The following is a 24,296-nucleotide window of genomic DNA, read 5'->3' on the forward strand; positions in this document are numbered from 1 at the left end:
GATTTTGAGAAACCTCCATACTGTTTTCCATAATGGCTGTACTAATTTACATTCCAGCCACCAGTGTGTAAGAGTTCTCCTTTCTCCACATCCACACCAACTACAGGTGGCTTTTCTAGACTGGACTTTAGGTTGGGACAAAAAGTGTCTTTGAGAGTCAGTAGTCCTAATACTGTCTGTGAACGCTGTGGACTTAGGCAGTTTGTTTAAGCTTGTTTAAACTGGGTCTCTCTTTCCTTAGATATAAAATGGAGGGTTAGACTGGATCTTTAAGCTTCTGCCCAGCGTTTAATGTTCTGTTTATTGTGGTTCTAGCCTGTGCTTCGTGAATTCCTGGTTCTTCCTGAATTCTGCTGAGCATCAGAATGCAGTCTATACATTCTCAACAGTTTCCCAAAGACATGATATTAGTATAACAGAAACAGTAGTAGTCCTTTCTTGGAAAATTGTCCCCATTTCTGGACCCTATTTTATTGCTGGCTGCAATTAACAGGCTCTTGTATGTCCCATCTTTCCCTCTTCCATCCCTAACCCATAGGCATTAAAAACCTGCTGTTTGTGAAAATGAACACTTCTTTGATAATCTAGAAGAAGGCGTTCCTGTTACCAGAAAATTTAGCTCTTGAACTCCTGGGACTGGGCTTGAAAGCACAGTACTATTATGCTTCAGATTAAGCAGAGTATAGAGAATAAGGAGTGATCACTAAAATTCTGTCTTGAATAAAGATGATGATAGATATCCCAGGGCCCTCTGTGGTTAGATAGTCTCCATTTCTACCGCATTCTGAGGAATTGTGGGTGTTGCACTTTTTATGTTTCTGGCCTCCCTGCTACTTGCCATTGGTTGGATCACTGGTCAAGAGCTACCGAGAGCTACCATTTTGCTTCAAGATTTTTTCAAACAGCAAGGAACTTTTTTATTTTTTAACAGAGAGCTACTGGAGTTTCCTGAGTTATTACAACCCCCTTATCCTTCCTCCTTATTTCCCCTTTCAATAATTCCCTCTCCTTCCTCTTCCCACAGCAGTTCTTTGGCTATTGGGCCTGTTTTCATTGAAATAATGTTCCTGTGGCAGAGGGAAAATGAGTAGAGAAGAACAGTTGACTGTGTCCAAGTGATAGCTGCTTAGGAAAAGCCTGGTCCTTCCCCAGAGGAGTCTGTGCCTATAAGGCTTCCCTCCATAATAGCTGTGCTTCCATCAGCTCTAGAGGATGGCTTAGCCCCCTTCGGGGGTACACTACATTTCACTCTCAGTTGGCTCACAGCCATCACCACAGTCCATGCTGTGAGTGCATTGCTGGTTCTGCCCTCGTGCTGTGTGCATCTCTACTGCTTTAATGCTGGGAAACTCCGTGGTTATGCCCCAACTATCTTGGCGATGTTCTGAATCAGACATAGATAATACCTATTAAAGGTATTAATAGGCCAGTAATACCTAGTAAAGAAGAGCTGAGAGATACCTCTGTGTAGATTAAATCAACTAAAAAACACTAGCCCCCTCCCATTTTCAGACCGATTTTCTTTCTTTTAAGTGGGAAAATAGTTGAAGTGGGATGAAGCAGAGCTAGCTTATTCTACTCATTTTATATTTCTATGGCCTTTCTTTTCAACCTCTGTTTAACAGCACTTTATTACTTAGTTTTTTTGTTTTGTTTTGTTTTGTTTTTTTGAGATGGAATCTCGCGTTGTTGCCCAGGTTGGAATGCAGTGGCATGATCTCGGCTCACTGCAACCTCCACTTCCCGGGTTCAAGCGGTTCTCCTGTGTCAGCCTCTCAAGTAGCTGGGATTACAGGCACCTGCCACCAGGTCCAGCTAATTTTTGTGTTTTCATTAGCGATGGGGTTTCACCATGTTGGCCAGGCTGGTCTCGAACTCCTCACCTCAGGTGATCTGCCTGCCTCAGCCTCCCAAAGTGCTGGGATTATAGGTATGAACCACCACGCCCAGCCTCACTTTATTACTTTTGAGAATATGCTTCAAAATAGTTTGTAAAGATTTTAATAGGGAGCATTTATATGAAATATAATAGTGATATATAGTATAGCATAGAGGAGAGTCTTGAGTCTTTGTATCTTTTTCTTTTTTTCTTATGCATATTTAATTTATGTGATTCCCAATAGTTGTGTGATTGTGGTCAGAGCCCTGTCTGTGGGATGCTGGGTAGAATGAGATTGTACAGAGCACTTTGTTTTCTTGTAATTGAAGGGTTTGGGGTGAGAAGGTGTGAGTCATAGAAATCTGTATAGTAAATATTACTCTAAAAAGGGAGCCATCAGGATCTGGGAGAATTTGCTAAAGGAAAACTAAGAAAGAAAAAAAGGCCAGGTACAGTGGCTCACTCCTGTAATCCCAACACTTTGAGAGGCCAAGGCAGGAGGACCTGAGGCCAGGAGTTCAAGACCAACCTGGCCAACATAGTGAAACCCCGTCTCTACTAAAAATACAAAAATTGGGCCAGGCACGGTGGCTCACACCTGTAATCCCAGCACTTTGAGAGGCCATGGCGGGTGGATCACGATATCAGGAGTTCGAGACTAGCCTGACCAACTGGTGAAACCCTGTCTCTACTAAAAATACAAAAATTAGCCAGGCATGGTGGCGTGCGCCTGTAATCTCAGCTTCTCAGGAGGCTGAGGCAGGAGAATCACTTGAACCCGGGAGGTGGAGGTTGCAGTGAGCTGAGATTGCACCATTGCACTCCAGCCTGGGTGACACAGGAGGACTCCGTCGCAAAAAAAAAAAAAAAAAAAAAAAAAAAAATTGGCCAGGTGTGTGGTGGTACACACCTGTAATCCCAGCTACTTGGGAGGCTGAGGTATGAGAATCGCATGAACACAGACGGCAGAGGTTGCAGTGAGCTGAGATCGCACCACTACGCTCCAGCCTCTGTCTCAAAAAAAAAAAAGGGGGGGCAGTGGGGGGAGTGGGAGCCAGTATATAATTCAGTATCTCTCATCTATACATATTAAGGCTTTTGACCATTACTAAATTCTCCCAGCAGCTCTCTGAGAGTACTGTAATTCTGGTTTTGCTGATGAGAAAACCAGATACAAAGAGGTAAAGTCACCTTGTTCTAGGCCACATAGGTGGGAATTCTGAGTCAGGACTGGAGACAATGATTTATTTTTAATGTCTCATGTAATGTTAATCTCATAACTCAGGGCATAACTCTTTTACCATTTTGGACTATATCATTTCATTCGTATGATAAAGACACTGTAGCTTCCCCCTCATCTGCAGCTTCACTTTCTGCAGTTTTAGTTACCTGTGGTCAACCATCGTCCAAAAATATTAACTGGAAAATTCTAGAAATAATCCACTCGCAAGTTTTAAATTGTGCACTATTCTGGGCAGTGTGATGAAATGTCGAGCCATCCTGTTCTGTGTGGCCCTGGACAGGAAGCCTCCCTTTGTCCAGCATATCCATGCTGTATGACTCCCGCCCCTTTAGCCACTCAGCAGCCATCTCACTTACCAGATCAACTGTCTTGGTATCAGGGTGTTTGTGTTCAAGTAACCCTTCCTTTACTTAATAATGGACCCAAAGCCAAGAGCAGTGATGCTGGCATTCTGGATTTATTTTATTAGTATTGTTGTAAATCTCTTACTTTGCTTAATTTATAAATTAAACATGATCATAAGTACATATCTATAGGGAAAAAATGGTATATATAGGGCTCTGAACCATCCTGCATTTCAGGTATCCACCGTGGGTCTGGAAATGTATCCCCTGTGGAGAAGGGATGACTACTGTGTATGTAAAAATCACCCTGTGTGAAATGTTATATCCTCCCCTTTCCTCAGTTTAACGTTATTTTGAAAGAATTTTCTCACATTACTTGAAAACACTTAGGAAACCATTTTTAGCGACTGTAGTATTTTACCAGTTAGATATGCCATGGTTTACTTAACCATGTTCCTAATGTTGGGTACTTATACTGGATCTAAGTTTTGCTGTTATTTGTAGTGCTGCGATGGGTGACTGTGCACAAACCCTTGCCTGTACTTTTGTGTATGTCCCTAAGGATAGATTGCTGCAAAAAAGAACCACTGAGTGTGAGACTGTAAATATTTGGAAGGCTTTCAGTCTATTTCCATATTGCTTTCCTGAAAGATTGAACCAGTTTATACTTCTGTAAGCAACAGTGTTTGAGAAGATCTCTTTACTTTTTTTAACATTGACCTTTGTCATTTCTTAAACTTTACTAGTTATTTTGGTAACCAGCTTGTTTTTATAATTTGAATTTCTTTGCTTCTCAGTGAAATAATAGTTTCTTTTATAGGAGTATTAACCCTTTGTTAAGAACCACTATTTTAGTCCAAAAGAAAGGTATATAAGAAGAAAACTGCACAATTCCAGTGGGAAGGACTTGGGGTCAGGGTCCCTGATATGTTGGAAGGTTGAACTTTTTGTTGTTGGTTTTTCCCCTTGCCTTAAAAAGTCCATATTGCTTGAATGTTGCAATCTTGGGCAAGGCCAGCAATTAATCCTAGGGATGATGCCACTGTCTTCTCCTGGTGCTGGTCCTTTCTGACAAGAGAGAACATGGTACTAGGGCTGAGTGCTTGAATGCTTGCACATAGGACCCAGAAGGTGCACATATAACCGGGGGTTCGTTCCTTGAGTGATATCTTTGTGAGATGACATTTTGCTTGTTGTTTGTTTGTTTTATAATGAGGAATCAAAGTGGGTATTCTAGGAAGATCCAGTGTTTCCCTACTCTCACTTTGCATTACACACAATCCAGGGGGTGACTCAGAATCCAGTGCTGTCCTGCCTCTCCCAGTTGGCTGACACCATTTTCTTGACTGGAGCCTTAGTTTTCTAGGCATATATTCTAATGATGGAACATTTTGAAATGCAGATTATTTTTGAGTTTACTGAATTTTTTAATAACACAGCTGCTGTCCCTAAATTGCCATCTTTTATATTATAAGGTCTAGTTGCATTAGAAATAGCTCTCCCAACCCCACTCCCCCAGTGCTCAGAACGCTGAACCCCGTTACTACACTTGGAAAAGGATTAGATGTCCTAAAGCATTGGTTATGTAATTGTGGGTTGGCTTTCACCCACTGAGCTTTACTTCCTCCTGTGATAGTGAAATACAAGCTGGCAACAGTAACTAGATCTCAGAAAAGCTTGTCACAAAGCACCACAGACTTAGAGAAACTTGTAAGCTCTTTTTGCACTGGCTGAAGTTTTTGAGTACCACTACCTTCCATCTGTAGAGTGTAGTAACCTTAGACAGGTAGTGCTTTTCTTCTGTGCATTCATTTTAATTAAGCAATGACACCTACTTTCTTTTCCACTCTGAGATCTGCATGTAGCTAAACTTATCAGGTGAGTGCTTTCCCACCTTTGATCATTGATACTGCTTGGAATATACTGGAAAAAGAGCAGCAAGCAGAAAATCTCCCATTTCTACAAGCTGCTGACTAACCCAGAATTGCTAGATTTTGTGAAGCAAATGAATGCTATAAAAGAAGTCAGAAAGATCAGGGAAGATGTCCCTAGGACTTGGTCAGGCCAAACCTTGAAAGATCAAGTGATGTTACAGAGGTACAATTATGAGAATATATACAACTCAGGACTTACATATGTGATAAATAGTGCATTGCTCTTTGCCGTCTACAAAAGATTTTCTTTTTTTTTTTTTTTTTGAGACAGCCCAGGCTGGAGTGCAGTGGCGCGATCTCCGCTCACTGCAAGCTCTGCCTCCTGGGTTCACGCCATTCTCCTGCCTCAGCCTCCTGAGTAGCTAGGACTACAGGCGCCCACCACCACGCCCAACTAATTTTTTGTATTTTTAGTAGAGACGGGGTTTCACTGTGTTAGCCAGGATGGTCTCGATCTCCTGACCTCATGATCCGCCCACCTCGGCCTCCCAAAGTGCTGGGATTACAGGCGTGAGCCACTGCGCCTGGCCTGGATTTTATTTTTAATTCTCACAGCAATTCTGCAGAGAGAGGTAGTGAGAGGTTTAATGCTTTGTTCAACATAATTTGCTGTTAAATAGCCATCCATTGGCAGAAAATCTGAACTGTTGTGTTTTCCTTCCTGTGTCATTCATGGTTTCAGTCCTGAAGAGGAGCCCACTAGAGCCCAGCAGGAGAGGAGAGTGGGAGAATCCCTCACCCAGAAGTTCACAGTGGTATCATTTAGTGACACTCAGGATGTCTCCAGTTATTGTTAGAATTTAAAGTTAGGTTCATCCCTGTGAGGTCCAAGAAAATATAAAAATAAAATAAGGGTCTACTAGTATTAAACATACTCAGTAATCACTTTTGAAAGGAAAGGAGTTAGTGGAAAATACGGAAGAACCATAGCAAAACTAAAATAAATATATGTAGAGATATTGCTGGACGTGGTGGCTCACACCTGTAATCCCAACACTATGGGAAGCTGAGGCAGCCAGATCACTTGAGGTCAGGAGTTCAAGACCAGCCTGGCCAACATAGTGAAACCCTGTCTCTACTAAAAATACAAACATTAGGCCGGGCGCGGTGGCTCACACCTGTAATCCCAGCAGTTTGGGAGGCTGAGGTGGGTGGATCACCTGAGGTCAGGAGTTTGAGACCAGCCTGGCCAACATGGTGAAACCCCATCTCTACTAAAAATGCAAAATTTAGCCGGGCATGGTGGCACGTGCCTGTAGTCCCAGCTACAGGGAAGTTGAGCCAGGAGAATCGCTTGAACCCAGAAGGCAGAGGTTTCAGTGAGCCATGATTGTGGCACTACACGCCCGCCTGGGTGACACAGCGAGACTCCATCTCAAAAAAAAAAAAATTATATATATATGGATATACATACATATATATATGGATATACATACATGTATATCCATATGTGTATATACATATATACATATGGATATCCATATATATGTATGTATATCCATATATATGCATATCCATATGTATGTATGTATATCCATATATATGGATATACATATATATACATATATACGTATATATACACATACATATATACATATATACGTATATATACACATACATACATATATACGTATATATACATATATACATACATATATCCATATACATGTGTGTATATATTATATATACACACATGTGTGTATATTATATATACACACATGTGTGTATATAATATATACACACATGTGTGTATATAATATATAATATATAATATATAATATATAATATATACAATATATTATATACTATATATACAATATATATTGTATATTATATATTGTACTATATATACAATATATATACTATATATACAAAATTATATACAAAATTATATATACAAAATTATATATACAAAATTTTGTATATATATACAAAATTATATATACAAAATTATATATACAATATATATACAAAATTAATATACAATATATAATATTATAATATATAATATATAATATATATACACATGTATGTATATATTATATATACATGTATTGTGAAGCAAATGAATGCTATAAAAGAATACGTATATATGTATGTATAAGAGAATACATATATATATATACATACACACACACACAAACAGCCGGGCATGGTGTTGTGCACCAGTAATCCCAGCTATTCTGGAGGCTGAGGCAGGAGAATCGCTTGAACCCAGGAGGCGGAGGTTGCAGTGAGCCGAGATTGCACCACTGCACTGCAGCTTGGGTGACAGAGCGAGACTCCGTCTCAAAAAATATAGATAGATAGACAATGTTAGATAACTGCATAATTATTATATGTGTGTATTAATATAAAAGCAATCACTTTCAGAAGGAATAGTGTGTTAAAAAAAGGTAATGAAAGACTTTAAAACAAAACGCTTCATGAGACAAGAAGTTAGAACAATTATGGCAAACTAAAAGAAAAAGCTAGGAATGAGATCAAATACAGCCCAGTATTTCCTGCAGTTTTAAAACCTCTACTCCCCATTTTGGGTTTCTGGCCACAGATTATGTAATATTTTTCATTACTTGAACTGGAATTACAAAGATTGATACAGAAGGTGGTCCGATAAGTCGATTGGGTCCGGCTCCTTGTAGGTCTAGGTCCAAACCAAAATGAGTCAATATTTGGACAAGATATCAGCCATCCAGGGCTTATAGGCAGGTAAAGGAGATGGCCCATTATTGCAGGGATTTCAAACCAGGCTTTGTATTCTCTTACCCTGGCACTGCCAATTATATTTATTTATTGGAAAATGATAACCTTAGAGTTAAGCTATATGCTTATAAAAGAGGCACTGCTTATATGGGTTCTATCATGTCCAGGTTTACATTGCCCATTAGAAAACAGGACACCTGGCTGGGTGCAGCAACTCATGCCTGTAATCCCAGCACTTTGGGAGGCCAAGCGGGGGAGGATCGCTTGAGCCCAGGAGGTCAAGGCAGCAGTGAGCTGCATTCACACCACTGCACTAGACACCGTCTCAAAAAAAAAAAAAAAAAAAAAAAAAGTGTCCGGGGGAGAGAGAGAAAGAGAGAGAGAGAGAAGAGGAGGGAAGGGGAGGGGAGGAGATACCTGATCAGACTCCTCTGAAGAGGGAATTGAAAAGTTTGTCACAAGCCCTGAGTTATGCTGATCTAACAGAGAATTGTTAGATCTGAGAATGCAAAGTAACCTACTGCACTTAGCCCTTCAGTCTTTGTCCTAGCTATAGGCCATTAAGTTGAATAGTGCCGGGAATTGCTCTTGACTTAAGAATATAATGGTCAAAAAGGACAGGCAAAGTTGTTTCCCTTCTGGAACTTACACTTTAATGGGGAGATAGACAATAAGCAAGTAAAAGTAATTGAACAAGGCAATTGCAAATACCACCCTCGGTGAGCTCTTGAAACACAAATTATTTCACCTGCATTCCACAGATACACAGGTGAATGTTTGCCTTGATAAATGCATAAAAGTGACTGAACTTTTGAGGTCCACTGGGCTTCTGTTTGATATTTACCGCTAGTGAATTTTCCAGCCTGTAAATCTCTTAGAACTTCTAAATACATTTTTTTTTCTTTTAGGTTGCAGAGAACACATCTTAGAAGATGAAAAACCTGAATCTATCAGTGACACTACTGACTTGGCTTTACCACCTGAAATGCCGATTTTGATTGATTTCCATGCTCTGAAAGACATACTTGGGCCCCCGATGTATGAAATGGAGGTGATTCATTCTTTTTATTTCTTTTTGCTCCACTCAATGAAAGGAACACTTTATTGAGGCCCCAGGGCCGTAGGGCCTGGGCAGGAGGCTGCCCTTTGGGGAAGGAATAGCCTTATTCGACCTTTTTGTGAAGCAGGTTGTTGGTGTGGCCGCACTTCTTGCAGCAGTTGACAGCATGGGGGTGCAGGCGAGCACAGCTCTTGTGGCAGATCATCTTGTTGCAGTTGTATTTCTGGGCAAGGTGGCAGAGGGAAGGCTCTGTAATGCCACCTCTCAGGCACAGCATCCGGCGCAGGGTGGACTCTTTCTGGATGTTGTAGTCTAAGAGTGTGTGGCCATCCTTCAGCTGTTTGCCCTGAAATATCAGACACTGCTGGTCAGGTAGGATGCCCTACTTGTCTTGAATTTTGGCTTTGACATTCTCAGTGGCATCACTGGGCTCGACCTCAAGGGTGATGGTATTGCCTGTGAGGGTCTTCACAAAGATCCACATCTCAGCGTCTGCAGCTTGGCCAGTCTCACTCCGTTCTCATTTTTGTGTTGGTACTCACTGGTTTACTCAGGTGGTTGCTTAACAGAGAAGTAAAATTGGGTGTTTCCAGAGGCTGAATTTTGCCTTAAGATGGAAACTTTATTTCTATATGGTATTGTGTTTTAGTGCTTATTGTGATAATATGACTTGCCAGGAGCCAGAGATCCCAGCCATATCCTCTTTTAGAACCCCAGTCTCATTTTATTCTCTACCATTCAGTTCCATTTTAAGAACAATGCCTCTGACTCTTCTTCTTAGAAAAATTACATATTCTTATGTGTACTTTAAGGAGGGATTTCTTTGTGCTATCAAGGGCTTGGGGGAAGAGGCGGGGAATCAACCTGATACAGGTCTGAAAACACGAGCATAGCTTAGCTTCAGACTGTGCTAGTGCAGACCCAGATGACATCTTTCAGGAACCTATTGTTCCATTGTTAATAGTTCCTTTAGGGTTAAACCCACATGCAGGTCTAGCCCTATTTTCATCTTTCTCTCCTAACTATACCTCACAGCAGAAGGCCTGGGCGCCAAGACTGAGTTGAAGCAGCTGATGGAAATAGATGTTAGGCTATAACTGCTAAGGGCATTGTGAAATAATTTATAGGTGCTTAGATGAGCTTTCATACGTTGGTTACTATAAAAATGTATTATACTACTGAATTTAGCTTTATCATCACCTCCTTATCAGTTTAAGGAAAAAATATATTCAGAAAATAAATCTGATAAACTATGTAGAAGATAATCTCTCCATCTAACATTTGAAATCATTATCAGTAGATATGGTTTTCCTCAAGTTCTTACAACTGAGCAGATGAGAAATAGCCCCCAAGCCTGTCTTGTTTATCCATTTAAACTCTAAACTGGTCATTAAAGCTAATGAGCCTCTCTACAGAGCTCTCAGTTACAAGAACAGAACTTGTTTACTCTTGACAGTAAATCTGGACTTGAACAATAGAATCAGAAGCATTGTTTTGATTATTTGAATTCTTAAGATATCATGGATTTGAATTTTGAAGTGTTGAAAGAACTTGAGCAAAACATTGTTGATTGAGAAAGTGAACAAAACCTGCTTTCTCGTTCTGGGAGGATCCAGTGACTTTGTGAGTGAAGACGCAAACAGGTTTTGACTCCTGCATGGCCGATGGCCTTTTTCTGTAGGCTTTCCAGAAAAGTACGTTCCAACAGTTCTTTGAGGATTTAAACTAGAGCAGCAAATAAAGACAAAAGATTAATGCATGTCTCTGTTGCATATACCCCTCTCTCCCAGCCATTTCTGCTGATGTTAAGTTTGGAAGCATTGCTGACATTCCTGGAACATTAGCAAAGAAAGAGCCAAGAGAACAGAAATGAGAAATTTTATAAACACTGCTTACCAGTTATCCTTGTTAGCATCGGAGAACCTTATTTTCCTTGTAGCATGTGAGCTTTACATAGTAACACTTTTACTAACATAAGTCTGCAGAAAGACTCCAGTAGCCATTTTGTCTTTTATAGATAGCATCTTAGAATGGAAGATGTGGTGTGTCACGTGCGTCTGTGCGAAGAGACCACCAAACAGGCTTTGTGTGAGCAACAAGGCTGTTTATTTCACCTGGGTGCAGGCGGGCTGAGTCCGAAAGGAGGGTCAGCGAAGGGAGATAGGGGTGGGGCCATTTCATAGGATTTGGGTGGGTAGTGGAAAATTACAGTCAAAGGGGGTTGTTCTCTTGCTGGCAGGGGTGGGGGTCACAAGATGCTCAGTTGGGGAGCTTCTGAGCCAGGAGAAGGAATTTCACTAGGTTAATCGCTCAGTTAAGGTGGGACAGAAACAAATCACAATGGTGGAATGTCATCAGTTAAGGCAGGAACCAACCATTTTCACTTCTTTTGTGATTCTTCACTTGCTTCAGGCCATCTGGATGTATACATGCAGGTCACAGGGGATAGGATGGCTTAGCTTGGGCTCAGAGGCCTGACATGGTGTTTTGAGTGTTGGGAACATTGTGTTCATTTTTTTCATACTTGAAAGTGAGAACTCACCCTGTAGCCGGGGGTCTGTCTCTACCTGTAGTGGTCTGATGACCACCAGCCCCAAATTACTTAACCACACAGTCTACCTCTGCTTTTGCATCTATAAAATTAAGATTTATGGAACATTTCTTTCTTGTCCGTGAGGGCTGTCACTGTGCTAGGAGTGTAATTCCATTTTACATACAAGGGAAAAAGTGAGATTAAATGAATTATACAAATTCACGTAAGTGGCAGTTGGTAGAGTTAGGATTCAGACTCAGATCAGTTTATTCCAAGTCCATTATTCTTTCTACCCTTCCACAGTACCCTGTCAGGCCACGATAATTCCTGCCCTTGTCTGCTAGAAGAGAGTGGCAGTGATGTATTAGAGTTTTTTAAAAAGGCATCTGCTCTACATCAGATTCTCATTCATATTCTTACCAACTCTAGTGCTCTGTTTTGGAATGGGAGAGGCTGGGCTCAACTTGTTGACCACTCCCATTTTTGTATCTCTTGGCTATCAGGCACTGTGTAAGGCCCTCCACACGTGATCATTTAATCCTCAGTCATGGTTGTCTTTCCAATAACAGTTGAGGAAACAGGCTTAGAGTATTTAAATAACTTTAGAGAAGACACAACTTATGCCAGAAATGAGATTTGGTTCTAGACCTGACCAACTCCAAACCTAGTGCTTTGTTTATTACTCTAGAAAAACATCACAGGCAACCTGAGCAGGGCCTCTGTTCGTTGCAGAGAGCTCACAGGTGGACCTGAGCAGGGCCTCTGTTCTTTGCACTTCACAAGTGGCCAGTCTTATTTCTCTACTTCTTTGTGCTCTCCTAGGCAAAGAATCTGAAGGGAGAGGTTATACTAGGAATATTGGAATACATGTTGAGGTGTTCCCAAGATGTTAGAAGATACCTTTCGTTTGTTTGTTTTTACTTTTTGAGATGAGGTCTCACTCTGTCACCTAGGCTGGAGTGCAGTGGCATGATCATAGCTCACTGCAACCTCGACCTCCTGGGCTCAAGCTATTCTCCCACTTCAGCCTCCTGAGTAGCTGGGACCACAGGCGTGTGCTACCATACCCAGCTAATTTTTTCTGTATTTTTTTGTAGAGATGGGGTTTCACCATGTTGTCCCAGACTGGTCTCAAACTCCTGAGCTCAAGCCATCCACCTGCCTCAGCCTCCCAAAGTGCTGGAATTACAGGCATGAGCCACAAAACCCAGCCAATACCTTTTTTTTTGTCTAAATGACTGTATTCTCCCTTAGGGTAAATTACAGTCTAGGGTCTGTGGTTTCTTCTAGAAAGAGTTTGATTCATTTAATAAACAACTATTAAGGACCTAACATGTGCTTCTGGCAACACAGTAGTAAACAAGCAAGGTATGATGTCTGCCTTCATGGATCCCACTTTAATGCAGGAAAACAATAGACAAGTAAACAAATAATCACAAATTGAAGTTGATGCTATAGAGAAAACAAACAGGGTGGTACTGAGATAGACAGTAACTACTCTAGCTATATCTGAGGTCTGTTTTAGAGGTAGAAGTAGACATGCTGATGGGAAACATTTGGGGAATGAAGGAAACAGTTATCAAAAGGGACTTACAGGTTTCTGGCCAGAGTGACAGGGCATGTGTGTAGTAGTGCCATTTACTGAGATGGGGAACACTGGGGGAGGGAGATGAGGAGAGAGTGTTGCAAAGAAAACTGAGAGCTCTTTTGAACACATTACAGTTGAAATATCCAGGCTGGGCGCGGTGGCTCATGCCTGTAATCCCAGCACTTTGGGAGGCTGAGGCAGGTGGATTGCTTGAGTCTGGGAGTTCAAGACCAGCCTGGGCGACACGGCAAAATCCCTTCTCTACAAAAAATACAAAAATTAGCTGGGTGTAGTGGCTCACGCCTGTAGTCACAACTACTTGGGAGGCTGAGGTGGGAGGATCATTTGAGCCTGGGAGACGGAGGTTGCAATGAGCCGAGATCACGCCACTGCACTCCAGCCTGGGTGACAGAACAAGACCCTGTCTCAAAAAAATAAAATAAAAGTTAGAAATATCTGTGAGGCATAGAAGTAGAGACATTTGGACATTCAGATCTATTGCTCAGAGGAAATACCCAAGATGGAGATTTTAGAGTTGTTAGAAAATAGAGGATATTTAGAGCCCCAGATATTGAGGCTTTCACATCACCTAAGAAAAAAGGATACATTTTAAAAAAGCAGGTAGTCTAGAAGCAAGCCCTGAAGAACAGCATTATTTAGGGATCATATAGAGAGAAGAGGAGCCAACAAAGAAGTCAGGAAAAACAGAAAGGGACTGGGAAGGAACAAGCCTTCAGGGAAGAGGAAAACCAGAATGTTGTGCTGCCAGAGAGACAGAAGAGGAGAGTATTTCAAGAAAGAGGGGACATCAAAATGTGTTTACTGTTTGAGAGATCAAAGAAGATCAAGGTCAGAACAAATGTGTATTGGATTTGATGGCATGAAGGTTGTTGGTGACCTTGAAAGAGATTTCACAAGGAAGGAGTGGTGGGGATGGTAGAAATTGGAGTATGTTGAAGAGAGAATGGGAGGTGAGGAAGTAGAATTAGTGTGTAGGCAGCTCTTTAGAAGTTTGGCTGTAAACAATTGCAGAGAAATGAGGCAGCAAGAAGAGAATATGGATGTCAAAGGGAGAATGTTTTCAAAATAGTAGCTGCTGCTAAGAGTAATCCAGTAGAGAGCACAGGACTGATGTTGCAGGACAGAGCAGTGGTACGATAGAAACAAGGTCTCCAGGAAAGTGAGGGGGTGGGACCCAAAGCACCAGTGAGGAAATGGCTTTTGATGGGAGAAGGGATACCTTTTGCAGGATATTACGTAGAAAGGGACAAGAATATTGAGTTATTTATAAGGAAAAGAATATAATGATGGGGCTAACGTGTGTGAGCTGCACAAGAGAGGAGTGAAGCTAGGGCAGAGCTGCTGTATGATGGAAATGTGCTGGAGTTCATGGCTTGAGTACAGGTGAGCTAGAAGGATAAGAAATGATGGTCAGGGGTTTCAGAGGTAGTATGGTTTCTGTTGGTGATAAGTACCTGGAAGAGGGTGGCTGAGTTCAGGAGGCATTTAAGGAACTGAGAAGCCAGGTTCTGGGTGAGCATCATGCCTTCACTGAAGACACCCAGGGTGATAGCAGGGGCTGGGGCAGAAAGGAAGGAGCAGAGTTTAGAATCTTCCTGAGTGTCAGAGACAGTGAAGAGAGAGTCAGGATGGTAAAGCCAGCTGCCATAAGCAGGGGCTGAGAAGGGTAGAAGAATAAGGCCTGAAAGTTGCAAGGCAGCCTCTTACTGACTAAATTATAAACTCGGTCTCCTTGAGCTTGATGTCTTCCTCTGATAACTGGTGGTAAGCATGTGCACGTTATCACGGAGTTCGAATTTGGTGAGTCAGTGTACCCACTGCATTGCCCAGTAATACTAAAAAACAATAAACAAATTCTAATTTCTGCAACTACCATACTCCCTAAAAACAGAGACCTATCCCCAATCACCAAAAAATCCCCATTGTTTTTCTAATCCAAATTTTGTACATATTTAATAACCTTATACCACCACTTACTGTTTTTTTACTTTCATCGAAGATGAATCTACAAAAATATATTAATGTCAAAAAATGTTACTGACCTAGCAAACTGGCAGTTGGGAAGTAAGGTAAGAAGGCACACTTTTATTAATTAATAATATCTCTTTAGTATTCCCTAAACAGATTGAAAAATGGTGGATTAGTTCATTCTTGCATTCCTCTAAAGAAATACCTGAAACCAGGCACAGTGGCTCACGCCTGTAAATCCCAGCACTTTGGGAGGCCAAGGTGGGCAGATCGCTTGAGTTCGAGACCAACCTGGGCAGCAAAGTGAGACCCGGTCTCTACAAAAAATACAGAATATTACCTGGGAGGCTGAGGTGGGATCCACCTGAGCCCAGAAGGTTGAGGCTGCAGTGAGCTGTGATCACACCACTGCACTCTAGCCTAGGTGACAGTGAAAACTCTGTCTCAAAAAAAAAAAAAAAAAAAAGAGCCACCTGAGATTGGGTAATTTATAAAGAAAAGAGGTTTAATTGGCTCACGGTTCTGAAGGTTCTGCAGGAAGCATAGCTCCAGCATTAGGCCAGGTGCACTGGCTCACACCTGTAATCCCAGCACTTTGGGAGGCCAAGGGCAGGTGGATCATGAGGTCAGGATTTCGAGACCAGCCTGGCCAATATGGTGAAACCCCGTCTCTACTAAAAATACAAAATTAGCTGGGCGTGGTGGCGCACACCTGTAGTCTCAGCTACTTGGGAGGCCGAGGCAGAAGAATCGCTTGAACCCAGGAGGCGGAGGTTGCAGTGAGCTGAGATCGTGCCACTGCACTCCAGCTTGGGACACAGAGCGAGACTCCATCTCAAAAATAAATAAATAGCTCCAGCATCAGCTTCTGGGGAGGCCTCAGGAAACTTACAGTCTTGGCAGAAAGTGAAGGGGGAGCAGGCATATCATGTGGCCAGAGCAGGAGCAAGAGTGCAGGAGGGGAGGTGGCCACACACTTTTAAACAACCACCTCCCACAAGAACTCACTCACTATTGCGAGGACAGTACCAAGGGGATGGGGCTAAACCATTCATGAGAAATTTCCCTCCGTGATCCAGTCACCTCCCACCAGGCCCCACCTCCAACACTGAGGATTATAGTTCAACATGAGATTTGGTGGAGACACAGATCCAAACTATATCAAATGGGTTCTAGGAACTTAGCTTAGATTTCAAATTTAGGAACAGTATCATAGGTCACCTTTTCAAAATACATAAAGTTTCCTACAGAAACAAGATCAATTAAGTGCATGTTTTAAAAATAAAATAAAAATAAAGGTTACTACAAAAAAAGTGGGGAGGAGCAGGAGTGGGTGCAGGTGTCCCCAGGAAGCCTAGGCATAGCTCACACTGCATGTGCTATGACGGCGAGACTCAGAACTGCCCCGAATCCGAGGAGAGGCCATGCGAGTAGGTGGGCCTGGGCACCTCCTCAGTCCCTGGCTGTGCCCTTTCACTCTGTCACTGGGACACAGAATCCTGAGTCTTCTGGTTCAGGGAGCCTGCATGGAAAGAGTAGGTCACTGCCGGAAATCAGGCTGGTTTTAGGAAAAGGAACGGACATTAGGCACCTCCAAAGGGACAAAGGACCAATACACCTGGATGGGGACAGGATTCTCTCATTTGATTATTCCTGACTCATGTTTTCAGGTAGTCCCCCACCTCATATAAAAGCCTCAGTGTTGGCTTCTGACCATGGTGTATGAAAAGCCCTTGTCTAAAGGTTACTGCCCTGAGAAAATAATAAAGGAAGAAGAGGATAGACATGAAGACACTTTAAAGTCTCCTGAATAGAATGCACCCAGAAGCGAATTCCAGGAGATTCTGTCATCATGCTTGCCTTTCAAGCAAACAAAATTAGCTGCTAGAACTGAGAAAGAGTGTGAACACCAACTAAATGCCTCAAAGAATCATGGTAGTAAATTACTTCTCCGTGTTGCTCCATATAAACCTGCTATGCCACCTGTTGAAGGCAGCACTGATGCTGCATGTTCAATCTGGTCCAAGACCCCAACAGGAATCCGTTGTGCCAAGAAAAGGCCCTACTGGAAGGATTGGAGAGCAGCTGGTTCTCAGCAATGCAAGCATCAGGCCAGGCTGGGGCTGCTTAATGCTGCTTAAGAGATGACAGTGGTGGACCCCAGCACCTCTCCAAGGGATGTAGAATCTGCTCTTCCCATTTCTGAATGCTACTGAAACAAATCTACAACTAGAAAAATCAAATATTCATGAATTCAAGACTTGGGATCTCAGTACTAAGACTTTAAAGAAGTTGCCAGATGGATCGCTTCTGTGGTGACAGCCCTGGCAGGAGCATTCAAGTGCTCTATGAGCTACAAAAGAAACCAGTTGATGGTGTGAACACCACTACAGAGCAACCTGCACACCACAGAAATTTGACAGCTCAGGTTCTGTGTCTCACATGGCGCCACGCTTGTCCTTGGAAAGAAGGCCTACAAAATTCTTCATATCTCCATTCCTTGACATCTGCTGGCAAACTCCCACTCATTTTAAGACTCAGCCTCTCCTGTGACACCTGTGTCTTCTCTCCAGACAGGGAGGGACCCTTGCCCTTCAGAGCTCCCCACACTGGAGTATAACTGCTCCTGTGTCTGATGCCCTTAGTCTCTCAGTGCCAGGAGGTATTCATGCTTATGTCCCCATGGCCTATAACAGAGCCTGCATCAGGATGCTTGGTAAAGACTGTTGAATGAATGTCAAATATGGGTCCCTCTGATGGGTCTATACGTGTTGGTCTAGGATTGGAAGGGTCACAAAGAGTTGTGCATACTTACAATTTCAATCAAATATCACTATTTTTAGTTAAGAGGGAACAGTAGTGTGAAATTGGCAATAATTAGATATGCCAAATGTTCTTTAAAAACTAATAGCATTGACATATTAAGAATGCAATCAGCCGGGCGCAGCAGCTCACACCTGTAATCCCAGCACTTTGGGAGGCTGAGGCAGGTGGATCATGAGGTCAGGAGTTCGAGACCAGCCTGGCCAAGACTGTGAAACCCCCGTCTCTGCTAAAAATACAAAAACTAGCCGGGCATGGTGACGCACGCCTGTAGTCCCAGCTACTTGGGAGGCTGAGGCAGGAGAATTGCTTGAACGCAGGAGGTGGAGGTTGCAGTGAGCCCAGATCGTGCCATTGCACTCCAGCCTGGGCGACAAGAGTGAAACTCCGTCTAAAAAAAAAGAATGCAATAATACATTAGAAGACACATTCTGTTTTTAGATTTTTACTTAAATATTTTAAGTACTTCCTTAATCTGCATATTTACCTTATTGATAGAATTATTTCAGAAGAAATTGATCATTTCATGGAACAAGATGTATTAGACACATAAGGAAAGTGAATCATAACAATTGTACAGGTGGGAAATTGAACAACAAAAATGACCCTGAGATACCCACATTCTACTTTGGCATATAGTGGGAAAAATATTCTAGACTTTAAGTCTAGGCCTATCTTGGCTAATGTAACTGATGACTTCACAAACCATTTATGGGACTAGAAGCTGAAATGAAAGTACTGGTGGATAAACATCATATTGAAATTACGTTGAGTCACGTATTTGCTATAAAACACAAATTGTTTTGTGTAAAGGGGTTAAGATGGCTGGAAAATTGTCTCCATTCAAGAGCAAGAAAGCAGCATGTGTCTTAACCTGTACCTTCATTTTTACTTGTACTTCATCATTTCTGAGGGAGAAATACATGGAAACCAGATGCTTGATTGTTATAGTTTCAGAACATGTCCTTAAAGAATATGACTCCCAAGTCTAAGAATTGTAGGTCTTTTGCTTCTTAGATAACTACTGTTAGCCTTGATCACAGAGATTCCAGGTTTGATAATAACTTCAGTTCTCCCCACTGTGTATGTAGATGTTAAGTTACTCAGATTTGGCATTATTCCCATTTTCAGGTTAATACCAGAACACTTGTTATCAAGTCAGGATAGTAATTGTGAGCCTAGATGCTCTAGGTTTGGCCGTACGTAGTTATCTACACCACCCACTGTCCCAATTAACAATTTACCAGTTCCTTCTACCCAAAGTACCAAGACTCTCCATCAAATGGGGAATATTGAAAACTGGCTTGGCTTCTTGAAGCAACATGGTAATCAATAAGAATCTTGGCTGGGCATGGTGGCTCATGCCTGCAGTCCCAGCACTTTAGGAGGCCAAGATGGGAAGATGGGAAGATCGCTCAAGCCCAGGAGATCAAGACCAGCCTGGACGACATCGTGAAACCCCATCTCTACGAAAAAATACAAAAATTAGCTGGGTATGGTCGTGGGTGCCTGTAGTCCCAGCTGCTGGGGAGCTGAGGTGGGAGATCACCTGAGCCCAGGAGGCAGTTGCAGTGAGCCCAGACTGCACCACTGCACTCCAGCCTGGGTGACAGAGTGAGACTCTGTCTCAAAACAAACAAAACAATAATCTGGCTGGGCGCGGTCGCTAATGTCTGTAATCCCAACACTTTGGGAGGCCGAGGAGGCAGATCACTTGAGGTCAGGAGTTCGAGACCAGCCTGGCCAACATGGTGAAACCCGTCTCTATTAAAAATACAAAAATTAGCCGGGCATGGTGGCACACACCTGTAATCCCAGCTACTTGGGAGGCTGAGGCAAGAGAATTGCTTGAACCAGGAGGCAGAGGTTGCAGTGAGCTGAGATCATACCTCTACACTCCAGCCTGAGCTACAGAGCGAGACTCTGTCTCAAAAAAACAAAAAACAAAAACAAGAATCTTACTACTGCTTCTTCGGGGATACTTTTGGTATTATTTTGACAAATGAATTTTGAGGATTCAAATATAAGAAAGGGATTATTCTTGGTAGAGCTAACAAAATTGTACCAAATGACTTTTTGTGTTAAACATGATTCATTCACCCAACCCTAGAAAGGAGCCTGAATGAAGTCTAATTTGGGTGACAGATTCCCACCCAAATTAAATGTATGTCATTCAGGTATAGAGAATTGATTTTATATTAGAAAAAACAAACCTTGTGAACAGTTTTATAAATAACTGTTTCATGATTTTCCTTAAGTAGTACTGATTTCTTACATATAGATCTTTTGTCTTTCTCCTCAAGTTAGTATAGAACAGGGCAAGTGGCAAAGCTCGAGGAAAGTGTGACCTGAGGTACATGCTGTCAGCTCAATGGTGCTGGAGTTTGGCCTCTCAAATCTCTAACCTGTCAAATGAAGTTAATTAGGATTAATTTTTTTTAATGTATGTTTACTACTGAAAATAAGTGCTCGGCCAGGCGCAGAAGCTCACTTCTGTAATCCCAGCACTTTGGGAGGCCGAGGCTGGCGGATCACCTGAAGTCAGGAGTTTGAGACCAGCCTGGCCAACATGGCGAAACACCGTCTCTATTAAAAATACAAAAATTAGCTGGGTGTGGTGGCACATGCCTGTAATCCCAGCTACTCGGAGCCTGAGGCAGGAGAACTGCTTGAACCCAGGAGGTGGAGGTTGCGTTGAGCCAAGATTGCGCCATTGCACTCCAGCCCAGGCGACAGAGTGAGACTCATGTCTTAAAAAAAAAAAAAAAGGAAAAGTGCCCAGTAGCTTCAATGGATGCCACATAATTTTGGAGTAATTTTTACAATCAGGAATTTCATTGTCCAAGCCCCTTAGAAAAAGAAGCAACCCAGCCCCATACCCAGAAAGTCAAGCTGTATAGTGCTGTTCCTTAGTGAGAAGGTCAACTCTCAGTAGAAAAATCTCCTGTTTGGATTAGTGCTTAGTTGACCTATTGTGTTCAGTTCCTCTAACACGAGTAACTTCTATTGGATAGGAAATTTTGAAGCTCAAAGGGTGTAATGAGAGTTAACATTACTTATTTTCCACTGTTACATTTAGTGTTTTCATAACTTGGATGTGTTAACCTATGGCCCATCAACTATGCTCCTAGTCTCAGGTGACAACATGTTCAACTTAAGATGGCAGGCAGTACAGTGGACCTCTCATCCCATGGGAAAGAACCCAGGATGTTTATTATGTAGTATTGTATAGTCTCTGCAGCAGTAATAAAGTTAAAGGTAAGCATTGGAGAAGTAAAATCTAGAGTTTCTAATATAACCCTTCTCACTTTTCTTTTCAAAAAAAATAAGAGGGTCTCACCATGTTGCCCACGCTGGTCTCTATCGAACTCCTGGGCTCAAGCGATCCTCTTGCCTCAGCCTCCCAAAGTACTAGGATTACAGGTATGAGCCACTGTGCATGGCCAAGCTCACTCTTCTTAAAGGTCTACTAATAAGAGGATTTCTACTTTTTGAAACAAATTCATGATTACCTAAAATGAAGCTAGGTTATGAAGTATATATAAATATGCAGCCCAATAGGCTGGGTGCGGTGGCTCACACGTGTAATCCCAGCACTTTGGGAGGCTGAGGCAGGCAGATCACTTGAGATCAGTCTGGCCAACACGGTGAGACCACATCTCTACAAAAAATACAAAAATTAGCTGGGTGTGGTGGCCTGTATGCGCCCATAGTTCCAGCTACTTGGGAGGCAGAGGCAGGAGAATCACTTGAAGCCAGGAGGCAGAGTTTTCAGTGAGCTGAAATTGTGTCACTGCACTTCAGCCTGGGCAATGGAGTGAGACTGTCTCAAAATATATATATATTTGCAGCCCAATAAAGATACTTAGATAAAACTATTGGATTTATTCCTTGAAAACTAGGGCATGTGTAACTAGATCTGGCTCATAAAAAGCCAAGTTATTTACATATATTTTAAGGTAAAATTGCTTCTGATAAATGTCAAAAAGGAAGTTTAGGTCTTTCTTCTGGCACAAAGCCAGAGAATAAGTGCTGAATGTGATGCAGAATCAGGTAACAAGGACTGAGGTAAGTGGCTGAAGTCTTCTGTGGAGTCAGCCGACTCTTGCAGGATTGTATGGTATCAGTCACCTTCAGCATTTGCCAACCCAACTCTGATCATTCTTCTTCTTTCAAGGTATCTCAGCGTTTGAGTCAGCCAGGAGTAGCAATAGGTTTGGCTTGGACTCCCTTAGGTGGAGAAATCATGTTCGTGGAGGCGAGTCGAATGGATGGCGAGGGCCAGTTAACTCTGACTGGCCAGCTCGGGGACGTGATGAAGGAGTCTGCCCACCTCGCTATCAGCTGGCTCCGCAGCAACGCAAAGAAGTACCAGCTGACCAATGGTAGGAGCCTGCACCCGGCCAGGCAGGCGTGACCCAGGAGGCGGCACCATTCCATGGCGGAGACTGGCATGAGCCCGAGACTGCCAGTTACACATCTAGCGAAGTACACACCGTTTTGAACCCCTGTGGAAATCCTAGTTCCCATTTCAGGACTATTTGACTAGTGCCTGAACTAGAAACTAATTCAAAAGGTTTATTTTGTTTTAATCCGACTTAGAGTAGAATGGAACTGTTCTTCCACACCCTCACTCAAATTGTACTGTCCACCAATATTTTGAAGAATTCATTTACCCAAAACATTCATTTTCCCAAAACATTCATTTTTGTTTGTGACTTTTTTTTAGGAGAAAAAACAGGTTCAATTTTTCTACATTAAAGTCCCTTTTTCCTTTTTAAAGCTTTTGGAAGTTTTGATCTTCTTGACAACACAGACATCCATCTGCACTTCCCAGCTGGAGCTGTCACAAAAGATGGACCATCTGCTGGAGTTACCATAGTAACCTGTCTCGCCTCACTTTTTAGTGGGCGGCTGGTACGTTCAGATGTAGCCATGACTGGAGAAATTACACTGAGAGGTCTTGTTCTTCCAGTAAGTATGAAAAAACAATTTATATGATTATTTTTTATTTAATTTTTTAAAATTAATATTATTTTTAAATAGGGGTTTGCCTTCTATGAAAACCTTGGTTTTAAGTATATATTAAATTTTTATGCCTGTAACTAATTCATATTTTAAAATTTTGATCAAATTAAAGAAAAACTGACAATTTTTCACATTTTCCCTTTTTTTTTTTTTTTTTTTTTTTGAAATAGGTCTCACTCTGTTGCCCAGGCTGGAGTGCAGTGGTGTGACTGTAGCTCACTATAGCCACCAAGTCCTGGGCTCAAGCGATCCTCCTGTCTGTCTACCGAATAGCTGGGATTATAGGAGCACGCCACCATGCTCAGCTAATTTATTTCATTTTGCGTAGAGACAGGGTCTCTCTGTGTTGTCCAGGCTTGTCTCGAACTCCAGGTCTCATGCAGTCCTCTCATCTCCACCTCCCAAAGTGCTGGGATTACTGGTGTGAGCCACCGCATTCAGCCCACGTTTTCCATTCTAAGATTTGCTAAGGGAAAAAAATATTAGTGTGGTCATCAGAAATATTGGCAGTTAACATGAAAATTTGAGGCCTTATTCTACTTGACAAATTGTTAAAGATATGGCACATGTGCAAAATGGGATAGTAGTTGTTTTTAAGCTTTAAGCCTGTTTCTTAAACTTGAAGTTTCTTTGAGACCTGCTGTCCCCCTGCAGAAAACTTTGCTAGTATAGAATGGAAACTCTAAATAAAGATTAACCATATCTAATGACTACATTTTGAAGAGGTTCTATACATGTGGGGTCTTGAGGCTCCAGATCCTAAACTGCTTATAAAAATAGTGTGATAAAATGTACAGAACTTGAGAGTATTTAAAGTTATTAGTTGCCAGTATTAGTCTACAACAGACTACACTACAATTTAGTCCACAACAAGATTTTGGCAGGTTCATAGCAAGATGAGGAAAAAAAAAAGAAATAGTCTTTTTTCTTTTTTCTATTGAGATGGAGTCTGGCTCTCTTACCCAGGCTGGAGTGCAATGGCACAATCTTGGCTCACTGCAACCTCTGCCTCTGAAGTTGAAGTGATTCTCCTGCCTCAGTCTCTCAACTAGCTGGGATTACAAGCATGCGCCACCACGCCCGGATAACTTTTTCTATTTTTAGAATCTCCATAGAACAAATGGGTTTTCTACTTGGTCCCCTCTCAGAGCAAATTGTAGCCCAAGTAAAGG

General features: G+C 42.1%; 1 protein-coding gene and 1 pseudogene across 2 annotated transcripts in view; one reads left to right on the forward strand and one right to left on the reverse strand.

The window, feature by feature from the left end:
- The window catches only part of LONP2 (lon peptidase 2, peroxisomal), a 125,040-nt gene that overhangs the window by 88,574 nt on the left and 12,170 nt on the right, over positions 1 to 24,296 (forward strand). For both annotated transcript variants that reach the window (XM_024233063.3, NM_001133043.2), the window contains 3 exon segments: positions 9,012 to 9,154; positions 22,274 to 22,481; positions 22,880 to 23,070. In XM_024233063.3, coding sequence (XP_024088831.1) covers positions 9,012 to 9,154; positions 22,274 to 22,481; positions 22,880 to 23,070 — 542 coding nt within the window.
- LOC112129351 (ubiquitin-like) lies at positions 9,151 to 10,531 on the reverse strand (annotated as a pseudogene).

Source organism: Pongo abelii, chromosome 18, assembly GCF_028885655.2.
Source record: "Pongo abelii isolate AG06213 chromosome 18, NHGRI_mPonAbe1-v2.0_pri, whole genome shotgun sequence".
NCBI classification, from domain to species: Eukaryota; Metazoa; Chordata; class Mammalia; order Primates; family Hominidae; genus Pongo; species Pongo abelii.